General features: G+C 39.8%; 1 protein-coding gene across 2 annotated transcripts in view; it reads left to right on the forward strand.

Annotated features, from left to right (window-relative positions):
- LOC140871158 (DNA-directed RNA polymerase I subunit 2) overlaps positions 1 to 11,699 on the forward strand; it is a 30,371-nt gene extending 18,672 nt beyond the window's left edge. For both annotated transcript variants that reach the window (XM_073273593.1, XM_073273594.1), the window contains exons 15-27: positions 126 to 253; positions 386 to 465; positions 1,262 to 1,503; positions 1,574 to 1,738; positions 1,875 to 2,039; positions 2,162 to 2,236; positions 6,774 to 6,877; positions 6,954 to 7,029; positions 7,802 to 7,930; positions 8,015 to 8,191; positions 8,635 to 8,847; positions 9,909 to 10,163; positions 11,035 to 11,699. In XM_073273593.1, the coding sequence (XP_073129694.1) occupies positions 126 to 253; positions 386 to 465; positions 1,262 to 1,503; positions 1,574 to 1,738; positions 1,875 to 2,039; positions 2,162 to 2,236; positions 6,774 to 6,877; positions 6,954 to 7,029; positions 7,802 to 7,930; positions 8,015 to 8,191; positions 8,635 to 8,847; positions 9,909 to 10,163; positions 11,035 to 11,460 (2,235 nt within the window). In that variant the 3' untranslated portion in view covers positions 11,461 to 11,699. The remainder of the gene's footprint in view (positions 1 to 125; positions 254 to 385; positions 466 to 1,261; positions 1,504 to 1,573; positions 1,739 to 1,874; positions 2,040 to 2,161; positions 2,237 to 6,773; positions 6,878 to 6,953; positions 7,030 to 7,801; positions 7,931 to 8,014; positions 8,192 to 8,634; positions 8,848 to 9,908; positions 10,164 to 11,034) is intronic.
- Positions 11,700 to 26,777: the final 15,078 nt, after the last annotated feature.

Consider the following 26,777-nt stretch of genomic DNA (forward strand, 5'->3'; position numbering starts at 1 on the left):
ATATTTCGGCCATTATCACTTTCTAAATTGAAGTTATTTTTTCCCTTCTCTTACACTCTTTCTTGATGGGAGGCTATCTTGCTTGCCTCTGTTCAGTTTCTTATGCTTTGGGTTATATTTACTAGAGAGCTGGGATGACTGTTCAAGCAGAAAGATTGAATTTTCTGCGTTTCCTTTCACACTTTCGAGCTGTCCATCGAGGTGCTTCATTTGCAGGTCTCCGTACCACAAGTGTTCGAAAATTGTTACCGGAGTAAGATAATATATCTATTTCTAGAACACTTGAGGCATTTCTTTGTTTAAGTTGGTTTTTCCTCTCTCCGCTGTACATTATTTGCTTCCTGTCTTCAAAACCTCATATCTTTTGTGCTGGATCTTTTTACAGATCCTGGGGATTTTTATGTCCTGTTCACACGCCCGATGGGGAGCCATGTGGGCTGCTCAACCATATGACTGCTGCTTGCTGTAAGAATTTGTCTGTAAAATTTGCATCTCATACGCGAGATACGTGATATAATTTGTTCTATCTTGTAGATTTTTTTAATTACCTTGAATATCTAATACTGTGCGTCAACATCTGTAATTTTTTTAATTGAGTTTCAATTTTGTTATGAACTACTAGCTTTTTTTATGAATTAGTCGCTTTATGATGCTTTACCTAGGGGTTTCCATGTTTATATGTGGAGAACTTTGAGTTAGAACAATCTGTCATCTTGAATGATTCCATTGTTGAATAGAAAAGATGATAGAGGGGGAAAATCTTGTGACTGTAGGAAACGGGAAAAAAGGAAGACGAGGAATTGGTCGGACCAATTCAAGTTGAGTGAATCATTTTTAAGAAAACTATACGTGCATGCAGGATGTTGCTAAACTTGCTCGAGGATGTAGTAGTGAATAGAGATAATTTAATGTGGAAGATTAAGTCGTAGTATCCTTTGAACATGGAATCTGTAAGAATAGTTTGGCATAAAAATGCTTTATCTAACGAGAGGTTTTCAATTATGAATTTCAGTCTCTGTGAGACTGACACCAGAACTGCAGTTTAACACCTGTCTAGTAGTTCGTGGATGCCATAGGTATAGGACTTCGGATAGACTCGTAAAAACCTTTGTTCTATTTTCCCTTTAAATTTTCCTACAATTTTTTTTCCCTTTTGATTTGTTAATCAATGTCCTACTGAATGACACAATCAGTTCTCCAGACATAGCGCTTTTTGCGGACTGACCTGAGCTACTGATTTTTTTGGTTACTTTTTTGACAGGTATAACTTCATATTATGATGCTAAGGGCGGTGTAAAAGACTTTCTCAAAATTCGAATGTCGATTTTAAAGGTTTTGGTTGGAATTGGAATGACTCCGTCACTCCCAAAGTTTGTGCAAGCAGGTCCTCCTGAAGTTCTTCATGTTATTTTGGATGGCCGGGTGGTTGGTTCTATTCCATTTGATATCGTAGAGAAGGCTGTCTCATACCTGCGCCAGCTAAAGGTTTCAGGAGTGCCTGAGGTGTGCATTTGTCCTTTATTCTGTGGAACAATTTGTAGGTGTTAGCCCTGAATTTTTATCATCTCTATAGATACCTGAGGATCTTGAGGTGGGCTATATTCCTCTTAGCATGGGTGGGGCTTACCCTGGTTTATACCTGTTCACTTCTGCGTCCAGATTTGTTCGACCTGTAAGGAACATCGTTATTTCTCCTGACGAGGGCAATAACATCGAGCTTATTGGACCATTTGAACAGGTGAGCTTTATTCTGACCATATTGCATTGCTGTTTTTTTCTATGTAAAAATGATATGGTTTGATCATAATTATTATTTTAATGCATCAATTGCAATCCACCAGCTGCAAGCTTCTTACTGAAGTATACATGGGCAGGTTTACATGGAAATACGTTGTCCTGATGGTGGAGATGGTGGTAGAAAGGATGTATTTCCTGCCACTCATGAAGAAATTCATCCAACTGGAATGATGAGTGTTGTGGCGAATCTTACACCTTGGTCTGATCATAACCAGAGTCCTAGAAATATGTATCAGTGTCAGGTATTTCTTTTTCCTTTTTTTGGGGACTAAGTGTCAGGTATTGGTTCTGCTGCTTTCATCACATTCCTTGCCTGCATTTAAAATATTGGGATTTTGAGTTTCTTGTCATTACCTTTTTATAGATGGGAAAGCAGACAATGGGTTTCTCTTGTCAAACTATAAATTCCCGTGCTGATCAGAAGCTCTATCATCTCCAGGTTTGTGTGTCATCTTTCTATTTTTGAAGAGCTCTTTTGACTACCAACTTTTACCCATCTGCTACTTTTGATGAGAAATCCTGGAATTTGAAAATATCAGAAATTAATGATGTGATGTTTGAATTGGTATCCATTGAATTGGAAATGAAATGCAAGAATCAATAGCAGTATAAGAAAAAATCACGGCCGAAATAAGAAGTTACAAAGAAAACAAGGAAACATAAAAACCATACAAGATGGAAAGGAAAAAAGTGGCTGGATAAGAAGTTTAAAAAATCAATAGACAGGAAATTGTTTTAATCTTACAGATTGTCTGTGAGCTCATGTATTCATATAGGATCAGAGGGCAAAAGTGGCTGACACCGAGTTTATATTAGGGACTGATATAGTTATGGGCTTTAATATATGGGGCCCAAACCTAAAGACGGTCTAAGAGTCACAAAGCCTTGGAAGAATTTAGAGTGGGAGAAGGGAATAAATATGTGAAGAGAAAGGATTAAAAAGAAAGATCGAGACAAGGCAAAACCCCATGGAAATTTCTAGTAGCATTGAGAAAATGAGAGCTGATTTTGGGCTTGCAGATTGTGAGACCTATGGTTTGGACTGCCCGGAAATGGGCTTTTATTGAAGAAACTACCATGGGCTGCCTTTCTATCAGGCCGAGACCTAATAATTGGAGACATGAAGCCCCAGGATGAGCTATTCATATTAGGGCCTGGACATTTAGGCCTGAGATGGAGGATACCAGGAGCTCGCACAATCATCGGAAAGAAGGAAAATTACGGCGCCCAGGTTTTAAATAAGTCGAGAAGAAGCTGTTAGGTAAAAAAGTTTAACGGTTCTTGTATTATAATACCGCTACATTTAGATCAATAGATGACATGTTGATAGCAGATTTTTGTCTGGAGGAGATTGATAAACTCAAGAAAGATAGATAAGAATTTTCTATGAAAGATTTGGGTGCTGCAAAACAAATCCTTGGAATGAAGATCTTAAGAGATCGGGTGAATGGAATCTTGAAGATATTTCAAGAAAAATACTTGGAAAAGGTGGTTAGTAGATTTGATATGGATGAAGCTAAAGTTGTGAGTACTCCTTTGGCTAGTCATTTTAAACTAACCAAATCACAAACACCATCGACGAAGCAGGAGCAGACTTATATGAACAAGGTTTCTTATCCTTCTACGGTAGGAAGCCTCATGTATGCAATGATGTGTACGAGACCAGACATACCACATGCAGTGGGAGTTGTGAATAGGTTTATGAACAATCCGGGAAAACAACAATGAGAAGCAGTTAAATGGATTCTCAGGTACTTGAAAGGCACTGCTAGTTTATCTATGTGCTTCAGCAATACTAATCAGGAATTACAAGGATTTGCCAATGCCGATATGGGTGGCGACCTAGATGGTAGGAATAGTACTACTGGGTATGTGTTTACATTAGGTGATACGACAGTGAGTGAGCAGGGTGTCCAAACTGCAAAAGATAGTTGCACTTTCGACTACTGAAGCTGAGTACATTGCACTAACGGAAGCAAGCAGATAAATGATTTGGTTGCGATCATTTTTCTGGAATTGAGTTAGACACTTGAGGATAGCACATTACATTCTGATAGTCAAAGTGCTATTCATTTAGAAAAAAATCTTGTTTATCATGCTAAGACGAAACATATACATGTTCGGTACCATTTCATCATATCAGTTTTAGAAAATGGAATCTTGATGCTTGAGAAGATTCCTGGAAGTACAAATCCAGCTAATATGTTCGCAAAGACAATAATCATTGACAAACTTCTCAACTTCAATTAGACTGCAAGTGTAAGAGAGGAGATAGCTGTTGCATTGATGGTATGAAGACATGATTGAAATCAAGTCATCAAATGAAGAAATGTTCGATATTGACAAGTTGTCAATTCAAATGTGTGCGCATTTGATGATGTTTGTTGGTATGAATGATTGTGTATAATTCATTCAATGGACGTGCTGTAACTTTCGACTAAAGGATTGAGGTTTCAAGACTGGAGGAAACATGTTTTCTTGCATTCACACCAACGAGGAGCTCAATACATAAAACTCGTCTGTTTCAATTGAAAGACATCCCAAAATTGAGAGAGAGCAAATACGAAAGAAACGTTTTAGAGTGTTATCTTGTGTGAGTTAGAGAAATTATCTTCTCGGTCATACTCGGGTTGGAACAGTCAAGAAATTGCTTCAGAATTTTTTGGTGAATGTAAGCTGTTAGGCTGCTGGTTACTTGGCCACAAGAATTTAGAGACAAGACACAAATCACAATCAAAAGCACTTGTGAATTAATATTGGTTGAACAAACTGACATAGGAAATTCTTTTCCGGAGATGAACTCTGAATACAAACAGCCAACCCTAGCTAAATGCTAGTGTTTCCATAGTCTAAGCTAGTCTCGATACTTGAGAACATAAATAACCGAATGGCCACCACCATTCTCTTCTTCACATATTTATTCCGTTATTCCTCTCTAGGTTCTGTTATGGATTATGTCGAAGCGATCATGACAAGGAATAAATAATCAAGAAAGACATCAGGAATTTACGTGGTTCACCCAATATAGGCTACTTCCACGGGACTACTGCAAATCTTTATTATAGGGAGAAGCATTACAAGTGTATACAGAACTCTCAAATCACAAAATGATCCTCCAACATGTTTCCCCTTTGCTAAAATTTAATCACATCCCCACCTACAATGATTGTATGATAAGCCTGCATCTTATTATGGAAATAAGTGGAAAAGAAACTTGAATTTCAGAATTAGTTTCACCTGAAGCAGGAAGAAATTTTTGCACCACTATCCTCTTTGACAAACGGTGTCTAAATAACTCCAGATCATGGAGCCAGGAAGAAAATATTAGATTTTATAATCGGACTATGCAATTACTGAAATCCAAATCATATCCAAATTGCGGACTCTAAAAATGAAAAGATGGATATATTAAAGTGTTGAGAAAAATTAAAATAGAACCATTGGCAAGGTAGACTCTTCACAAATGGAAAATGCGACTTAAAATTTCTAAATATCAAGGCATTAAAAGAAGCATCTGAGGATGCCTCTGTCCGATATAGGGGAGAAATATTCAAATTCTTGTTATGGGAAAATAAATTGGTGGAGAAAATAACATATAATATCTCTCAGAGATTGGTGAAAGGGAAAATTCACTGTCAGCAGGAAAATTCAAATTGGAATATTTGGAAAAAAAATTGGCATGTATGGGATAAAATTAAAACATCCTTGCAATATGAGAGCGAAGTGAACTGTGCTTGGGAGGTTCACTCTAGCAGTATATGGAGAAAAATGATCAATCAAATAATATATAGTGTGGAGGTCATGCGTATATTCAAAGATCTATTTTATATCGTTTGTGGTTTGTCCTTGTATTTAATTTTCTTGGAAGACGAAGTATAATTTTTGGTATCAAGTGCAGAAATTTAAGTACGAAGTTTTTCTACTTTAGACAGTCATATCTAATGAAAGAAAATTAGGTTTTAGCGATGCACATCAGCACATGTAGGTATGTGATAGAGATCGTTGGAAACACACTAGGCCGTCACATAGAGTGGAATAGACGTTTTTTATTTGTAGGTGCTTCATTTTTAGAGGAACATGCACAATCGCATATGTATGCAGACAAGAATGAGTCAATTTTTAGGGATGTACAGAGAGTGAAAGGATACTGCTTCTTACCCTTTAACTTTCGTTTTCTTTCTACCCTGAAAAGAAATTTTTGTTAGATTTTCTGCTTGAGCAGTCCATTTTCTAACATTGTTTTAAAAGGCGGCGCCTAGGCACTAGGCAGTTGCCCGCCGCTTGGATTTTTAGATAGTAGATGCTTTTGGATGTTATTATATAAATCGACCGTAGACGGCTCAAAAATTCGTCTAGGCTACCACCTAGATTAATATATAATTTTTTTTTAATTTTAAAATTTTTAAAAAGATAATTTGACGTATTTGTCTATCAATTTGTATTAGATAAAAATGAAGAATATGTCATGAATTTTGAGTTTGAATTCGATAAAGAAGAATCTCAGGAGAAATACTAAGATGAACAAAAAAAATTAGATATTTAAGTTAAAAAAAAAACTTGTTTATGGCCCGTTCTGCCTAAGGGTTTAGGCAGTGGGTAACCATCCACCTATAGGCTACTGCTTTTTAGAACATTGTTTTCTAATCACAACTTGTTTTTATGCAATTTTTGAACTTACTATTTATGTACCTAGGAACATAAAAGATGAGTTGGCTTTTTAAACCTCAATGTAATATGATGATTGAAAAATCATATCCTGTAGTGGCTCACAATGTTTCTATTTCCTTGGCTTATTTGATTTAATTTACATTTTATGATGTATAAACTTTTCAGTACATAAAAATCTGCCTAAGATAGTTGAATTATGCAAACTATATGTAATTTGTTGAAGTAGGTGTCATATTTTAGAGAGCCCTTTAGTAAATTAAATGATGATTTTTTTGCCTTGCTCCTAATTCTGAAAATTTTGTTTGCAGACTCCACAAACCCCAATTGTTCGCACAAAGGCTTATGAAAAGTACAGTATTGATGACTATCCTCTGGGAACTAATGCTATTGTGGCGGTGTTAGCTTATTCAGGGTAAATAGTTTGACTCATTACACATCTTTTATTATCTTTCGTAGCTTGGATTATGTTTTTTCTTCTAATTATGCAGATATGATATGGAGGATGCCATGGTACTGAATAAATCATCTGTTGATCGTGGCTTGTGTCATGGATACGTATACCAGGTCTAATCTAATGCCTTGCACATATGTTATGGGGATAGCAATTTCTTTACCTTCAAAGTTTATTACTTGGAGAAGCTTGTTGGTGGATTTACAGGAGTACTTTCATCTTAACATTCTGTAATTTATTTTCACATTTGTCATGTTTAATCTTCATAAACCATGCTTTATACATGTTTAATATTTTTTTCATCATTTAAATTTTTTAAAGGAAACGATATTATATTATATAATAACAAGCTATTAATTACAAAAAGCGGACAAGAGGTTCGCACACTAAACAACTAAAGCTCGGATCATATTAACTATATATAAAACTCCAATACCTAAATAAATCTGAAACCGAAAATGTCTTAAATGCCTTGTGCTTCCTTACCAATTTTTTTTAATCATTTCTCCCACTCCTCTTTGGGTGCAGCTAAATAGTTTGTATTTTGGCTAGTTTTCGAATTATTAAGAGGAAACTGCCGTGGAACTCTGAAGAAAAATTATTTGATTTATGTTTTAAGACATTCCTTTTTACTTGGAAGATATTGAGAATGCCTGAAATTCTGCTTTATTTCAACTCTGCCAAATTAGATGGACATTTGTTGTCTGTAAAAGAAACTAGTTAAAATTTGCGAGTGATGAGGTGGAAAATGTTTTTGCATGTTTATTCTTATGTTTGTTGTTTTTTCCATTGCTATACCATTGATTGCATTGCATGTATTTTTGTGTTCATGTTCATAAACAGACACTGAGTTATTATCCTATCTATGTTGCCCTCACTCTGCAGACAGAAACAATCGACTTGACTGAACAGAAGATCATGTCCGATCGCACTAAAAAATCATTCGGCAGAAGCACTCTGAACAAATCAAGCCATCATTTGATTGATTCTGATGGCCTCCCTTTTGTTGGGCAGGTTGATTTTACTGCCCCTTTTACCATGTTTACCTTTTAATTTATTAAAATGATGTTAATGCAGTATTTAGTTACTTTGTTTCAGAGGTTATCCCCCAGCGATACATATTGTGGCATCCGCAATGATATTACAACTCAAGTTACAACAAAACAGTTAAAAGTTTCGGAGCCTGTCATTGTCGATTATGTTGCAGTTGATGGCAGAAACAAAAGTGACAGTAAAATCCAAACAGATGATAAAAGCAGTGTGTGCATACAAAAGGTGAGTTATCGAATTATTTTTGAGGTGACTACTGCAGTACATCTATGATATCTTTTTAGCACATTAATTTGGTGATCCTTGGCCATCTTTCACCCAAGAGGCAAAGATGATACATGCCTTTTGCTTTTTTCTACCTGAATTCCGTCTTTCTTCTCTGGGCACAATTATGTCTTCTGTGAAAAAAGTATTTCCAGGTTACAAATGAAATTTCTGTGCTGACCTTGGAACTTTTTTAAATCTCAAAGCTTCATCAAATATTAAATGGAAGTGTTCATCTGTCTGTGGTTTTTTCTTTTTCCATTGCAATCCCATCATTTTAGTTTGTATAATTGCTGACTATAGAGAACCCAATTGCATGATCTATTTTTTAATGACTAGTTTTAGGTCTGATGCATGGTTTATATAATTATCCCTGCAATTATGTGTGCCAATTCTACATGCAGGCAAACATACGATTTCGGCAAATTAGAAATCCAATTATTGGTGATAAGTTTAGCAGCAGACATGGGCAAAAGGGTGTGTGCTCTCAGCTATGGCCAGATGTAGATATGCCATTTTCAGGAGTTACTGGAATGCGACCAGATCTTATTATTAATCCTCATGCATTCCCTTCTAGGATGACTATTGGAATGCTTTTAGAATCAATTGCTGCTAAGGTATTACCAGCTATCATAATTGTTTCTGTAGCTCAGTTTTTGCCGAAAGTAGGACTTTTTCGTGTCTTGAAGGAGTTGGAGACTATGATTATTTCTGTATTTTTACGCCTTTAACATCTTAATCTTTTAATAAAATGTCAAAACCAACTCTTAATCTTTTAAGTTTGAATAAAATGTCAAAACCAACTTACGCCAGTGTAAGAATCAATTCCCATGGAAAACTGACGAGAAAAAGAATTTTACATACCAAGCTTCATGTTGAGATATTTCTTACATGATGTAGTGCATCGGAGGCAATAAATTAAATTGTTTCAAATCTCCTAGAATTGTCAAATGATGTGGGCACTCACCAGAAACACTAAAGCTTTCTAGTCAAATCTGAAAATACTAATCCTCTGTAGCCATTGTTCTAAAAATCGGCCACCTAGGTGGTGGGCGGGTGGGCGTCACCCACCGCACTGATTTTTAGAAAATCGGTGCCTCTAGGCGTCGCTGGAAAGATCGCCCGCCTAGGTGGGTAACAAACTTCATAGGCTGTTCGATTTTTTTTGAATTTTTTATTCATGCATATTTTGACTAATGTTAGATATTATAAAATTATTATATATTTTTATAATTAATAATTAAAATATTTACAAAAAACCCGCCTAGATGTCGTCTAAGCGGCCACTTAACCTCCTAGGCGGTGGGTGATCGCATACCGCTTTTTAGAACCTTGTCTATAGCTCATCGTGAAACAGTCAAAAGGCGTCTATTGTTTCTAGTATCTTGGTAAGTTGATAACCTTTAACCTAGATTGTGTTATATGCTTCGTTGCAAATTCTTTACATTTAACGTTGTGGCTGTCTCTATTGTCTTCATCAGTATAGTTTTATTTTGATTAGCATCATATGTTATTTCTTTCTATGAAATGGCAGTCCTATTTTGTCAACTTACCCATATGAAGTTGGACAAGAGTTTGAGAATGGGAGTAATTATCTATAATAATTTGTTTGAATTGGAAGCCGCCAAATGTCAAGGGCTCTGAAACACTGCTGTATGAATTTGGTGTATAATTGCAGGGTGGAGCCTTGCATGGAAATTTTATTGATGCGTCACCATTTTCTAGTTCAATGAAGAAAAATGCTGCTGGTTCGGAATCTGAATCTAGTTCACTTGTTGATGAACTAGGTTCTATGCTGATTGCTCGTGGATTCAATCACCATGGAGTAGAGGTGTTGTACAGTGGAGTATATGGGACAGAACTGACATGCGAAATATTTATTGGGCCTGTGTACTATCAGCGTCTGCGGCATATGGTTTCAGATAAGTTTCAGGTGCTTCTCAAAATCACAGTAACTTCATATCTTCTTACTTGCTCTTTTTGCAGCTAGTTACCATGTAACGTGCTTTAAGTGCTACCTAGAGATTTCCTTCTGATGCATTTCTCCTTCCAATCTCCTTCCAATTTATGTGTCTTTATCACAATTTTCTATTTGACTTATGGTTTGGCTTCTATTTTGCCATTTTGGTAAGCAGCTGCTTGAGTGTGTAATCTCCCTTCCAAATGCATGGCTCTAATAGAGTGACAATTTTAGTCTATCTGGGTCAATTTTCACATTGATGCATAATGATTGGAAAAAGGAATTATTATTCATTAATAAATCGATATGAGGAATTATTTTTATTCCACACATTTTATTGAAAGACTATAGGAACAATTTTACCTACTTTAGGGGTATAACCTGTAGACATGTTTAGTTGCAAGTGTAGTCCAGGTGGTATAGAATGCAACACAGTGGAATCAAATTTCAATGGCCTGATTGAAGTTTTCAATAGATAATCACCTGGACATAGTGATCCTTAAAGAAATTGTTTTCATTTGTTAATAACTTTCATATGTGACTTGGCGTTTGAGGATGGCATAAGAAAAGTTAGATTAAATTTTGGAAGTCTTTCATTACATGGCTCATTATAAAAGGTACTACAGAAGACAGTGGTAAAACCGTATTCTATTCTTCAGTAGCACGTATAGATATTGTCTTTGTTGCCCTCATATGATTATTCATCCTCCTTTGTAGAGTATCTGCAAGAAGACCAAAGCTGTGCTTGATCTGACTATTCTCAGATTTGATCGCAGTTGCGTGGATGCCAACTATCTGTGCAGACTGTGCTACAGCATTTAACCCATATTATATCTTCTTGCAGGTCCGTTCCACCGGAAAGGTGGATCAGGTAACCAGACAACCTATTAAAGGCAGAAAAAAAGGTGGTGGTATCCGCTTTGGAGAAATGGAGCGAGACTCTCTTCTAGCTCATGGTGCGGCATATCTGTTACACGATAGGCTTCACACGAGTTCTGATTATCACATTGCAGACGTGTGCTCCATCTGCGGTAGCATCTTGACGGCGTCTGTTGTCCAGTCGCATAAAAGAGCAGTGCAAGAGATGATTAATAAAAACCCACGCCTTCCACCAGGCAGAACCCCCAAAAAAGTGCTATGTGTTGTTTGCCAGACGAGTAAAGGGATGGAGACTGTTGCTATGCCGTATGTCTTCAAATATCTGGCTGCTGAATTGGCGGCCATGAACATAAAAATGACTCTCCAGCTGACTAACGAAGCTTGCGCTTGAGTTCCCTGCACACGAGGCATGTCGAAGATGGCAGAGTGTATAATAGAGTGGCGCTACTTCCGAGTTTTTTTTTTCTATGTTCGATATTTTATCTTTGGTAGTTGATTTTCTTTAAATTTAGTTCCATCTTCCATTGTTTGGAGGGCGAATGTTTGATATAGACATTTTTGTAACATTATTATTCAGCCTTGTAAGGAAGGGAACATAACCTAAATAATACGATAGTCATATTATTATTCTTTCTTGAGTTGATTTGGACTATAACTGAGTACTACTTCTCTCGAGTTGACGGATCAATCTATGGCAGGGCGGGTCGATCCATCAAAAACTCACCATTTGATGAGTCGAGGGCGGGCCGGCCGACTGGAAATCTTTGGGTTGTGGGTTAGACATGTCGATCCGCGTGTTGGTTAACTACAAAAAAAAAAAAAAATTAAAAAGTAAAAATCATTATAATTAATTGTAAATTTTATTTCACAAATAAATATTAATAGAAACATATTAATAAATTTTTTAATTATTGATTTAATATATAAATTTTATATAAAGTAATTAACACAAAAAAATTCACAATTTTCATTAAAAAAATACATATATCACCATAAAGGAAAAAAAAAAGTTAAATTTTTTTTTCTCCAAGCCCGCCTTTAATTTCAACTCAACTTACTTAAATTATGTGGCGGAAAGGGCCAACTCGATGAACCCAATCCAAATCGACCGCTCCACTCTTGAACACATTGAAATTCACAGCCTTGAGACACTAAGTAACAAGGTGCTATCATTCATTGTTCCTTGTACAGTTGTACTAAAGAATTTTGCATGATTTGGTCCTTCCCTTGAGGATAGTGACATTTCAAAACCCCCATACGAGTTGAATTAAGTTCAAGCAATTGGCGGTTCGTTTACCTGTTTGGGCTGAGCCTGCCTCGGCCCGCCATTTTTTTTCCCAATTTTAAAATTATATAGAATTTTTACAAATCATACATAGGAATTTACCAAATAATTTGATTATCAGTTTTAAAAACAAATAGCTCAAGAATTGACCGCTTAATTCGGTGTTTACTAGCAAGTACACTAGGTCAATTAATAGTAAAATGGACAAAGAGTCCAAATATCGATCCCACAGAGACTGTAGTCAATTCTCAAGAATTAATTATTTTATTTAATCTAGACAAAATAATAAAACGAGTGCTAAGAATTAAATAATAATTTAATTACTAAAATAAAATAAAAATTAAAATAGAAGAAGAATAAATTCAATTAAATAGAGACAACCAAGACACACGCAGATACCAAACAAATCATGCAAACAAGTGGCAAATCTAGGATCCAGATTTAATCTTAAATCACGGAAAATTCTCCTAATTTATTTAACAGTCTATTTCTAGAACAGCTAAAACCTATTCAAGTTATGACGGATTAATTTTCATAATTCTAATCAAACATGAATGCATTCAATATTTGTGATAATTCAGTTTTCACCTAAAACCGCATACTGAAACCGAATACTATTTCTAGTTGGTTTAACCATATGTCAATTGTTGGAGCGATCAAAATCAATTCCTCCTCTGTCGACTCAAAAATTAAATAACATGCAAGTAAATAATTGATCAGGTTATTCACAAGAACAAAATATAAATCCAACAATCAATAATTTGAAGAAAGACCTAAAAATACCAAATCAAAATCCACATGTTCGACATAAAATTGTTCGGCCCAATCTCGCCGTCTTGGTTGAAGAAAGACTAATCAATAATTGAAAACAATAATTCAAAAATAAAAAGAAGAAGAAAGAAGAAACTAGAATGAAGTGTCTTCAATCTCCAATCTCCCACTCCCTAGCAGCCTCACGATCTCTGCATGCGATTCGAACCCCTTTTCTCGTCTGACAATCTCTTATTTATATGTCTTTGAAAGCCCAAGAAATAAAACCCAGAAAGTTGAAAGTTTTAATTCCCGAAAATTTTAATTTTTCTGATTCTGCGACATGCACGAACCCTGGACATGGGTCCGTTCCTAGGTTCGTGCATTAAACTGGAACGCCGATTTTTTTACGAAGATGCACGGAACCTTATCCGGACCCATACACGGGGTCCGTGCATACCTCTTTGCCAGCGCGCAGTTGTCTTGAAAAAAATCATATCTCAAGTTCTAGCCGTCAGATCTAGCCGAAATTTGGACAACAACTTTAAAACATCTTGAACTTGATTTTGAATGGTGGAGATTGGATTTGAATCTATCTAGAATTAAAAATAGATTTTTGACCAGTGCTGCTCCGTAATTCATGCTTGCGGCTCTTCTCTTGCTCCAAAAATCATGATTTCTTCAATATTTCTACAAAAATCAAACCGAAGAGTGAAATGCACACACATGCAATAAATCGTGAATAAAACTTATAAAAAACTATGAATTCATGCAAAATAAATATAAAAACAACACCAATATATGCACACAAAATGCACTTATCAAACGCCTAAATGCCATAACTCGACTAAAACGGCTGAAGAGCTGAAAGAGAGCTTTTAATCAAAAATTTGAACGTGTGATTTATCCTATTAATTTAATCAATAAAACTTGATTTATATCTTATGATTCCATAAACAATATAAAAACAAAGTTATAAATAATTATATAGTCATGTCATGATTTAGCACAAATAAATTAGCCTGTCATAGAGGCTAAATCAACAAATATGAAATATTTAAATAACAAAACAAAATTTTAAATAACAAGAGAACTTACAAAAAAACCAATAGTAGTATTATTTCACAATGGCTTCGGAGTACAAAATATTTCGTGAGTAAAAATATACAAAGGCTTTTTACACTTATTCTCAACAAATAATATCACGCCCCGGGCCCAGACCCGTGTTGAAACACGTTTTCAGATCATAGATCTGATACCCGGTGCAGTGGAAGTTAAATTTGTTTTTTTATATGGAACGATTCCATGTCATGAGTATCAAATCCTAACGATTAAATTATGCAAGTAAAATAATAATAACAATTAATATTTTACCTCTTCAAGCTATGGCTTGATTATGGACTCCAACAGATTAAATCTGCTAATGTTGTAAATCCCAGGAACTGATGACTTGCTCGATCAACTCCTGAATTAGGTCCACGAATAAAAAACTGAAACCCTCTGATTGATTGCACTAGAAATCAATCAGATGTTTATCGAAGAGATTAAACAGATTTGATCTGTCAATTCAGAATGTAATTTTTCATAAAAATCACAGACTGAATTCTCTCAAAAAGGAGAAGGGATTTTGAAATTCTCTTGAGACACTCTCTCAAATTTTTGAAAATTCCTTTTAATATTTAGATGTGTTTTTCGAAAATTTCAAGATGGAATCAATTATGGTTTTCGAAAATTACACACATATATATATATATATAATTTTTAGACTGGATTAAGTTATATTTTTATTAGGACACTAACTCTTTAGGGCCCATAATCCATGACTTAAGCCCAACAAGCCAAGCCTGTTATTATAGAAATTAATATAAAATTCATCATGACTCCGATTGATAAACTGATTTTACCAATGTGCATAGAAACCATTTCTGCACCTTTTAAAGTCAAGATAATTTTTCCGAATCCGAATTCAGTGATTTCCAAAAATGCCCATCCCTATGTCATTTTAGGAAATTCCACTCCCTTTAGCTAAGAAGTCCAACTTCTCTTTCGCTAAATTTAACTCTTTAAATTTAACTATATCAACGGGGATTAGTAATCCATTACTTGTGTGACCCTCAATGGTTCAGAGATAAAGCTAGCCGTGGGCTCACAACTCCTTGTGACTCGGAACAACAATTTCCGACTTACCCATCGAATCATGGTAAGAGCGCCTAGCAACATCGCCCCATGATTCCCTAGGTATCACTGATAGTGCCTGCAAGAACCAGTAGGTTTTGGTTAGCGTACAGTATAATCCCTTCATCCATATATCCCGATCGAATCAACAACCAATGGTACATCGAGAGTCGTTCGAGATTCGATAACTATGCAATGCATCTTGAAGATCAAATAGTAACATCGCATGTGCTACTAGGAAACTAAGTAACCTAAATCACATCGAGTACTCTGGCCAGAGATTTGTCACACTAATATCTCCTCAGATCGCATAGGATATCCACACTCGCAAGTGTGTGGTGAATCCTTGACAACAAAGCATCGACTCATATATGTGTCATAACTGTACCCAATCCCGACACCTGATGACCCTCATAGAGTCGGTAAACGAGTCAAAGTATAGTACTAGAATATAGAGTCTCCATGATGTTTCAAGTAGTAAGGACTAATGGTGTACAACCAAAACCACGGACTTATCCACTCAATTAATAATAACCACTTGGAAAGTCCGAATAGAGTAGTTCGATCATTCATCATATGAATATCTATTTGCATGCTTTGAACATCTCTATATTCCATACCAATGAAACGTGGTACTTGGCATCGCAAATGCTAGTCTCAATCTCGAGCGATCCTTATCCTTATTTGCGGACGGCTCAATTGACTAGGAACTGTTTAGAATATATAGTGACTATAAGATGTGTTTCATGATAGTGATATCTCTTTATTCACTATCTCATCTTACTTACACTATAGTATATTCAAGGTCTTTATCAAACCAACAATAGTATATCACAATATAACAATATGAAGAAAGATAAAAAAATGCCATTAATGAATGTAAATTATATTAAACAAAGATTGTTTATACATAGAGTCATAAAAGCCATTAGCCATAAATTGGCTAACCGGGCACCCACTCTTTCAATCTCCCACTTGCCTAAAGCCAACTAGTCATACTACGTAGTCCCATTGCTTCGCGATGTTTGTCAAACAATGGTCCTGGTAAGGGCTTAGTAAGTGGATCAGCGATATTGTATGCAGAGGCCATTCTCTCGATAGTGATGTCTCATCTTTTCACGATCTCCCGGATGATGTGGTATTTTCTCAGTATGTGTTTGGATCTTTGATGAGACCTTGGTTTCTTTGCTTGAGCAACAGCACCAGTGTTGTCATAGTACACCGGGACTGGACCAACAGCTTCACGAATTACGCCCAACTCTTGGACGAAATTCCTCATCCAAACGGCCTCTTTAGCAGTAGCTGATGCTGCAATGTATTCTGCCTCAGTGGTGGAATCCGCTGTGGTTTCCTGCTTGGAACTCTTCCAAGAGACAGCACCGCCATTGAGCATGAATACAAATCCAGAGGTTGACTTCGAGTCATCCACGTCACTTTGGAAGGTAGAGTCGGTATAGCCTTCCAATTTCAATTCTCTTCCTCCATAAACCATGAATATATTCTTAGTCCTTCTCAAGTACTTTAGAATATCCTTCACAGCTTTCCAATGCATTTGACTGGGATTGGCCTGATATCTGCTCGTGACACTCAGAGCAAAGGCTATATCCGGTCTGGTAGATATCATCCCATACATGATACTACCTATGGCTGATGCATATGGTATGTGTGTCATTTTCTCTATCTCTTCGTCAGTCTTGGGAGACATAGACTTGGATAGAGAAACTCCATGACACATAGGTAGATGTCCTCTCTTGGACTCATCCATAGAGAACCTCTTCAATATAGTGTCGACGTAGGTAGCTTGAGTGAGTCCTATCATTGTAGCGACCCGACCCGGATCCACTACCTAATCAGAGTTAAGAGCATAATTAAGCATGCATTAAATCAAATTGCTGCGGAAGACTAAATACAAGTAGACCGGCAGAATACAACCGGCTAATCAAACTTGATTTATACAACCCAATCGAATTACTTTAAATAAAACCTACATCTAATTCTGTTGTCTTCAAGGTCACTGGCTACTCCAGGCTCCTGGTACTCAATCCTACACCTATACCTGCCCCATCGAATAGGATATCCAGATACACAGAAAATACTGGACGTGAGCTCTAAGCTCAATACAAAAGCACGGATAAACATACAAATATGATGCATGCAAATGACCAGGTATCCATATCTGGGATAACTGTATACAAACTGCTCAAACTGGCGCCTGGGATATAAGCTCGTCACATCGGGGTAGCTAACCACTGTGTGCGACCACTCATTCCCGAATCCCGGACGCGGACCGCAGAGTCCTCGAGGTATCAGTACCTAAGGGTACTCGATATCAAACGTCCTAACAGGGCTGAGCAACCCTAACTGGCTCATCTCGAAAGATATACAGATGTACAGGCACAAGATGATATGCACATGCCGCATAACAATAATAACATGCAAACACATAAATGCAACATATAAGCATGTATATCCGCTGGCAATCTCAGTCAGTACTTACGTACCTTTCTAAGGCAGTCCTAGTAGTTCCACTCTAGGTTCCAAGCCTATCATCAAGTCTACAATGCAAATACCCATGCATCATTCAATAAGCGCTAAAAGCCTTAACTAAGCTATTGCATACTCCTAAATAATTAAAGGAGACCATAGCTATACCTGCGTCCGTCGTCAGCCCACTGATGGCGACTATCCCGCAACTAGGGCACTCCCCTGCCGCGAATTCACAGCCTCGAACACGGCTCTACAACACGAGCGCTGCTCCGCTACTATGTCAGACACTGTCTGACTATACTAAAATATGTTCCCTACTCCAACTCTAAAATAAGAGTACCCAAAGCCCTAAAATAGAGCCACTAGGGCGAAGGAAAGGAACTCGGAATTGGCAAGAAATGAATGCCTCGGACCTTATATTTATAGGCATCGATCGGAACCTCCGATCCTCGATCGGAACTTTCGATCCTTGTTCGGAACGTCCGATCCTGCCATCGGAGCTTCCGAACATCCTTATCTGCCACATGTCAAAATCTCACTGGTTGACTTTGGATAGGGCGATCGGAGCTTTCGATCCCGATCGGAGTTTCCGATCCTGCCACACGTCATGCATGACGTAATATCGATCGGAGCTTCCGATCCTGCATCGGAGCTTCCAATCCTGATAGGAGCTTCCGATCTCACCTTCGGAGCTTCCGATCCTTCAGATACCAAATTGGTTTAATTAACATAATTAATCTCTTAATTACCAATTTCGGTTACGGGGTACTACATTCTCCCCCACTTAAGATATTTCCTCCTCGAAAATAGATCTTAAGTACCGAATGCAATACAAGGTACAGAAACATTCCTTATTCAAATCAAACGTTACAACCGAATACAACTCAAAACTGAAATCAAAACAACTCAGGATGGTCTTCACGCATCCTTTCTTCAAGTTCCCAAGTAGCTTCCTCAGTGCCTCGGCGCTGCCACTGAACTAAAACCAAAGGAATGACTTTGTTCCGTAATAACCTTATCCTTATAATCCAGGATACGAATAGGTTTCTCAGCATAGGTCAAATCCTTGCTCACTTGAACCTCAGACCGCTGCAGAATATGAGACTCATCCGCCACATACCGTCGCAACAGTGATACGTGGAACACGTCGTGAATACTGGAAAGATGCGGTGGCAAAGCTAGTCGATAAGCGAAATCGCCAATGTTCTCCGAGATCTCAAACGGACCGATAAACCCGGGAGACAACTTGCCTTTAAGACTAAATCTGAGAATCTTACGAAAAAGTGACATTCTCATAAATACTGTCTCCCCCACTTCTTTCTAGAAGAATGGAGTACGACAAGTCGCCCGTACAACGCCTCAACAGGTGTCCTCCCAATGCTACGATGGTACCTATTGTTGTACGCGAACTTAATCAATGACAACTGATCTGGCTAAACTGAACCAAAAATCCATAGTACACGCCCAAAACATGTCCTCCAAGGTATGGATAGCGCTCTCCATCTGACCATCTGTCTCTGGATGATATTCAGTATTTAAACTGAAAGCAGTGCTCATAGCACGCTGGACACTCCCCCAGAATATGGAAGTAAACCTGGGTCTCGATCGCTGACAATGCCCACCGGCATCCATGAAGTAGAACGATCTTTTGGATGTATAACCGAGCCTTACTGTAGTGACCCTTACCCGGATCATCTACTAAACAGAACTTAGGCATACAATTAACTTAATTAAACAGATATCAGAATAAAACTGCGGAAACCATAAACATTATACAATCCCAAGAAAAGGAATCTGTAATTTATCCAATAATATACAACCAAATCGAATAGCTGTATAAACCCAAACAACAGTAATAAAACCTAAGCGAAACTCCAGCTGGCCAACCACTAACTAGCCCCTCCTAGATCCACCCTCCTCATCCAATCGCAAACCTGCCCCATGGAATAGGGTGTCCAGAAAATACAGAGTACGAGACGTGAGCATAAAACGCTCAGCACGAGAGTATGAGTATACATGCATGCAAAGTGAACTCCCTATAGACTCGAGGTCAAGGATCAGATAACAGAGACAGACCGGGCCCTGGTATGTAGCATGCTGTGCCGTCGCTTCAGGAGGTGGCTCCCATACCGAGATAACCGTGGATACGCCGAACCCAAATCGATGGAAGTCCAATCCACTAACAGGATAGGGTACAACCCTACTAACAGACATCTCGAAAGAGATACAGCAAGATGCAAATGAATGCAGCATAATATCATGGCATATAAATCATGCAGTCACATAATACATGCATACTCAGTCAGGATATCTCGAACAGTACTTTCGTACCTCAATACAGTGCAAGCTCTACCAACTCTAGGTCCACGCCTATAGTCTGCTCTACACTGCCAAATGATACTACTATCATTAAATTGCTCTAAAAGCCTTAACTAAGCTATTGCATACTCCTAAATATTTATAGGAAGCAAAAGCTATACCTTCGTCCGTCGTTAGCCCTTTGATGTCGATGCCTCCAGAACTTGGGCACAACTCCGCTACGACTACCGAACGCCTTGCCGACCTCCGGACCAAGCCTAAGAAGACTAGAATAGCTCCAAAAGGACTAGAAAGGAAAGGAGAACTCGGAATTGGCAAATGAAAGTGAAGTCTCGGCCTTCTATTTATAGACAACGATCGGAACTTCCGATCCTTGATCGGAACATCCGAACCTCGATCGGAACGTCCGATCCTGCCATCGGAGCTTCCGAAGATCCTGATCTGCCACATGTCAAAATATCACTTGTTGATTCCGGATAGGGGTGATCGGAGCTTCCGGTCCTGTTCGGAGCTTCCGATCCAACCACACGTCATGCCTGACATAATAACATCGGTGCCTCCGATCGCTCATCGGAGCTTCCGATCCTGTTCGGAGCTTCCGATCGTGCCTTCGGAGCTTCCGATCCGTCCGATACCCAATTGAATTAATTAGCATTAATCCTTTAATTACTCAATTAGGGTACGGGCTACTACATTCTCCCCCACTTAAGATATTTCGTCCTCGAAATCAGATCTTAAGTACCGAATGCAATTACAGAAATCAGAAACATTCTTTATTCAAACGTTTACAGAGTTTGCAACTGAATACAATTTAAAGAATGTAATCAAAATAACTGAGGATGGTCTTTACGCATCCTGTCCTCAAGCTCCCAAGTAGCTTCCTCAGTGCCTCGGCGCTGCCACTAAACTAAAACCAAAGGAATGACTTTGTTCCGTAAAACCTTATCCTTATAATCCAGGATACGAAGAGGTTTCTCAACATAAGTCAAATCCTTGTCTACCTGAACCTCAGACCGCTGCAGAATATGAGATTCATCTGCCACATACCGTCGTAACAGAGATACGTGGAACACGTCGTGAATACTGGACAGATGCGGTGGCAAAGCTAGTCGATAAGCCAAATCGCCAATGCTCTCCAAGATCTCAAACGGACCGATAAATCTGGGAGACAACTTGCCCTTAAGGCCAAATCTGAGAATCTTGCGGAAAGGTGACACTCTCAGAAACACTTTCTCCCCGACCTCGAACTGCAAGGGCCTACGCTTGATATTAGCATAGCTGGCCTGACGATCCTGTGCAGTCTTAATCCGTTTCTTGATTTGATCAACAATGTCTATCGCCTGCTGGATAAACTCCGGTCCCTCAGCCTGTCTCTCCCCCACTTCTTCCCAGAAGAGTGGAGTACGACAACGTCGCCCATACAACGCCTCAAAAGGTGCCATCCCAATACTAGTATGATAGCTGTTGTTGTAAGCGAACTCGATCAACGGCAAATGATCCTGCCAGGCTGAACCAAAATCCATGACGCACGCTCTAAGCATATCCTCTAAAGTACGGATAGTGCGCTCTGACTGACCATCAGTCTCCGGGTGATAGGCTGTACTCAAACTAAGAGTAGTACCCATCGCACGCTGAACACTCCCCCAAAATCTAGAAGTAAACCTGGGGTCCCGATCGCTGACAATGCTCACAGGCACTCCATGAAGTCGAACGATCTCCTGAATGTACATCCGTTCCATACGATCCACAGAGTACTCTCGGCTATAGGCAATGAAATGCGCTGACTTGGTGAGTTGGTCCACCACAACCTAGATAGCATCACAGTTCCTCGGGGATACCGGCAAATGGATCACAAAGTCCATAGTGATAAACTCCCATTTCCATTCAGGAATAGGTAGATTGTGAAGCAATCCTCCAGGTCGTCGGTGCTCTGCCTTGACCTGTTGACACACCAAACATCTCGAAACAAACTGATAAACACTGCGTTTCATTCCCTTCCACCAGAAATGAGTACGTAGATCTTTGTACATCTTGTTGCTCCCATGATGAATACTCAACTTACTGCGATGTGCCTGAGACAAAATCTCCTCTCGCAACTCTTCATCCTGCGGAATCACAAGCCTACCAGACAAACACAGAAAGCCATCTGACTAATAATGAAATCCAGACGAGCTACCCTCGTTAGCTAGATGAGCTAAACGCTGGGTCTTCGAATCAGACATCTGAGCATCTCGGATCCGCGAATACAAGGCTGGCTCAGATAATATCGCAAACATCTGGATACTCTGCATACCTTTCTTATGCTTGAAGGTATAACCTGAAGTACAACAGTCACTGATCGCACTAGACATCGAACAAGTCTGAAGTGCGGATAATCGCACCTTGCGACTCAAAGCATCAGCGGTGAGATTAGCAGCTCCCGGATGGTACTTAATCTCGCAATCATAGTCCTTAAGCAAGTCCATCCAACGTCTCTGCCTCATGTTCAACTCCGCCTGAGTGAACAAATACTTGAGACTCTTATGGTGAAGATCTCAAATTTCTCGCCATACAGATATTGACGCCAGATCTTCAAAGCGAACACAATGGCTGCTAACTCCAAATCATGGACTGGGTAGTTGTCCTCGTGAAGCTTCAGCTGTCTAGAAGCGTATGCGATCACATGCCCATTCTGAGTCAGGACACAACCTAACCCCTGAAGAGAAGCATCCGTGTAAACTACATACCCTCTAGATCCTGACGGTAATGCCAACACTGGCGCAGAAGTCAACCGCCGTCGAAGCTCACGAAAATTCTCCTCGCACTCGGAGGACCACTCGAAATTCACACCCTTGCGGGTAAGTTGCGTCAACGGTCGAGCTAACTGAGAGAAGTTCAGAATGAAGCGACGATAATACCCTGCTAGACCCAGAAAACTACGGATCTCAGCAACTGTCGTCGGACGCGACCAATTAAGTACCGCTTCAATCTTGCTTGGATCAACAGAAATCCCTTCCCTGGATATGATATGGCCAAGAAAGACCACTATATCCATCCAGAACTCACACTTGCTCAGCTTGGCGTACAACTGCTCATCTCGAAGAGTCTGTAGTACCAACCGCAAGTGAGAAACATGCTCTTCCGTATTACGCAAATACACCAAGATGTCGTCAATGAAGACCATGACAAACTTGTCCAAATACTCCCTGAAGACACGGTTCATCAAATCCATGAATATAGCCGGCGCATAGTCAAACCAAATGGCATCACTAGGAACTCGTAATGCCCATAGCGAGTACGGAATGTAGTCTTGGCTACATCCTGATCACGGACTCTCAACTGATGATACCCAGATCTCAAGTCAATCTTGGAGTAAACTGACGTGCCCTGCAGCTGATCAAACAAGTCATCAATACGAGACAACGGATACTTGTTCTTCACAGTGACTCGATTCAGCTGCCGATAGTCAATGCATAGCCGCATCGACCCATCCTTCTTCTTTACGAAGAGAACAGGAGCTCCCAAAGGAGACACACTAGGACGAATGTACCCCTTGTCTAAAAGATCCTGTAGCTGATTCTTCAACTCACGCATCTCTGACGGAGCCAGACGATACGGTGCTCTAGAAATAGGCGAAGTACCCGGCATCAACTCTATGCCAAACTCGACTTCCCTAGCAGGAGGAAAACCCGGAATCTCATCAGGAAATACATCTGGAAATTCATCCACAACAGGAATGCTCTCTATCCCAATACTCTCAGCGGACAAATCAACTGCATAGATAAGGTAGCCTTCCCCGCCAGACTCCAGAGCTCGACAGGCTCTCAAAGCTGATACCAAAGGCATCGGGGGTCGCGCTCCCTCACCATAGAAAAACCAGCTCTCACTCCCCTCCGGATGAAATCGTACTAATCTCTGATAGCAGTCCACTGAAGCTCGATAGGTAGTCAACACATCTATTCCCAGAATGCAATCAAAGTCGTCCATCGCCAGGACCATGAGATTCGCTAACAAAATATTCCCTTCGAACTCTAAAGGACAACCCATCACTAGACGCTTAGCCAAAGCAGATTGGCCCGTCGGAGTAGAAATAGACATCACTACGTCTAGTGCAATGCATGGTAACTTATGCCTCTTAACAAAACATGCAGAAATGAAGGAATGAGATGCACCAGTGTCAATAAGTACAAGAGCAGGTATACCATAAAGCAGAAATGTACCTGCGATGACTTTCTCATTCTCCTCCACAGCTTGATCATGTCTCAGGGCAAACACCTGGCCAGAAGCTCGTGGCTTCAAATGAGAACTCCCAGCAGACTGTCCCTGCGACCTCTGCTGTACGGTGGCCTGAGAACCCGATCCTGAACCAGAACCAGAACCGCCTCCCCCAAACAGTGGACAATCCCTCCGGATATGACCAGTCTCTCCACAACGGAAACAAGCTCCAGAAGCTCTATGGCACTTGTCGGATGGATGGTTCTTCCCACAGTGATCACACTTGTCCTTCTTACCAAAACGAACAACACCTCCAGAACCAGAGGAAGAAGAAGATCCAGACTTCTTGAAATTTTGGGCACGGGGACCCAAAGAACTAGCAGGTCTCGACTGAGAGAAAGACTTGTTCCGCCGAATGCTGTCCTTCGCCTGGTGACAACGGCTCACCAAACCCTCGTAGGACATGTCGTCGCCAACCGCCACACGGTCATGGATCTCAGGGTTAAGGCCCTGAAGGAACAGATTATACTTCATCTCTGTACTATCAGCAATCTCGGGGCAATAGGATAGCAGATCAAAGAACCTCTGCTGATACTCATCGATAGACATGGCTCCCTGTCGCAGACTCAGTAGCTCGCCTGCCTTCGACTGACGGAGTGCAGGAGGAAAATACCGCTTTTGGAAAGCTGTGCGGAACTCGGCCCAGGTGGCCACTCCTCTCGCCGCAACAAAAGGTGCAGAAGTAAACCTCCACCACCTGCGCGCACGCCCATCCAGAAGATAGCAAAGGGTCTCCACCTTCTGCTCCTCGGTGCATTGGAAAGTCTGAAAAGTCGTCTCCATGCGGTCTAACCAGTTCTCCGCATCCTCCGGAGACTCACCTCCAACTAAGGGCTTAGGACCCATAGCTAAGAATCGACGCACAGTGAAACGCTCGTCGTCATGGTGACGATGACGCCGTTCTCGACGAGGCTCCCGGTCGGCATCACCCCAACGCCCACCAACACTGCCATGAGAACTCTGGTCGTCACGATTTGACATCTACAAAAATACCTCAAGATGAGACTAAATCCCAAGAAATCTTTTGCATGCTCTGATACCATAAATGTAGTGACCCTTACCCGGATCACCTACTAAACAGAACTTAGACATACAATTAACTTAATTAAACAGATATCAGAAAAAAACTGCGGAAACCATAAACATTATACAATCCCAAGAAAAGGAATCTGTAATTTATCCAATAATATACAACCAAATCGAATAGCTGTATAAACCCAAACAACAGTAATAAAACCTAAGCGAAACTCCAGCTGGCCAACCACTGACTAGCCCCTCCTGGATCCACCCTCCTCGTCCAATCGCAAACTTGCCCCATGGAATAGGGTGTCCAGAAAATACAGAGTACGAGACGTGAGCATAAAACGCTCAGCACGAGAGTATGAGTATAAATGCATGCAAAGTGAACTCCCTATAGACTCGAGGTCAAGGATCAGATAACAGAGACAGACCGGGCCCTGGTATGTAGCACGCTGTGCCGTCGCTTCAGGAGGTGGCTCCCATACCGAGATAACCGTGGATACGCCGGACCCAAATCGATGGAAGTCCAATCCACTAACAGGATAGGGTACAACCCTACTAACAGACATCTCGAAAGAGATACAGCAAGATGCAAATGAATGCAGCATAATATCACGGCATATAAATCATGCAGTCACATAATACATGCATACTCAGTCAGGATATCTCGAACAATACTTTCGTACCTCAATACAGTGCAAGCTCTACCAACTCTAGGTCCACGCCTATAGTCTGCTCTACACTGCCAAATGATACTACTATCATTAAAGTGCTCTAAAAGCCTTAACTAAGCTATTGCATACTCCTAAATATTTATAGGAAGCAAAAGCTATACCTTCGTCCGTCGTTAGCCCTTTGATGTCGATGCCTCCAGAACTTGGGCACAACTCCGCTACGACTACCGAACGCCTTGCCGACCTCCGGACCAAGCCTAAGAAGACTAGAATAGCTCCAAATGGACTAGAAAGGAAAGGAGAACTCGGAATTGGCAAATGAAAGTGAAGCCTCGGCCTTCTATTTATAGACAACGATCGGAACTTCCGATCCTTGATCGGAACGTCCGAACCTCGATCGGAACGTCCGATCCTGCCATCGGAGCTTCCGAAGATCCTGATCTGCCACGTGTCAAAATATCACTTGTTGATTCCGGATAGGGGTGATCGGAGCTTCCGGTCCTGATCGGAGCTTCCGATCCAACCACACGTCATGCCTGACGTAATAACATCGGTGCCTCCGATCGCTCATCGGAGCTTCTGATCCTGTTCGGAGCTTCCGATCGTGCCTTTGGAGCTTTCGATCCGTCCGATACCCAATTGAATTAATTAGCATTAATCCTTTAATTACTCAATTAGGGTACGGGCTACTACACATACGATCAATAGAGTGCTCTCGACTGCTCTTCGAATACCCACTGTTCC

Source organism: Henckelia pumila, unplaced genomic scaffold, assembly GCF_033568475.1.
Source record: "Henckelia pumila isolate YLH828 unplaced genomic scaffold, ASM3356847v2 CTG_429, whole genome shotgun sequence".
Lineage (NCBI taxonomy): Eukaryota > Viridiplantae > Streptophyta > Magnoliopsida > Lamiales > Gesneriaceae > Henckelia > Henckelia pumila.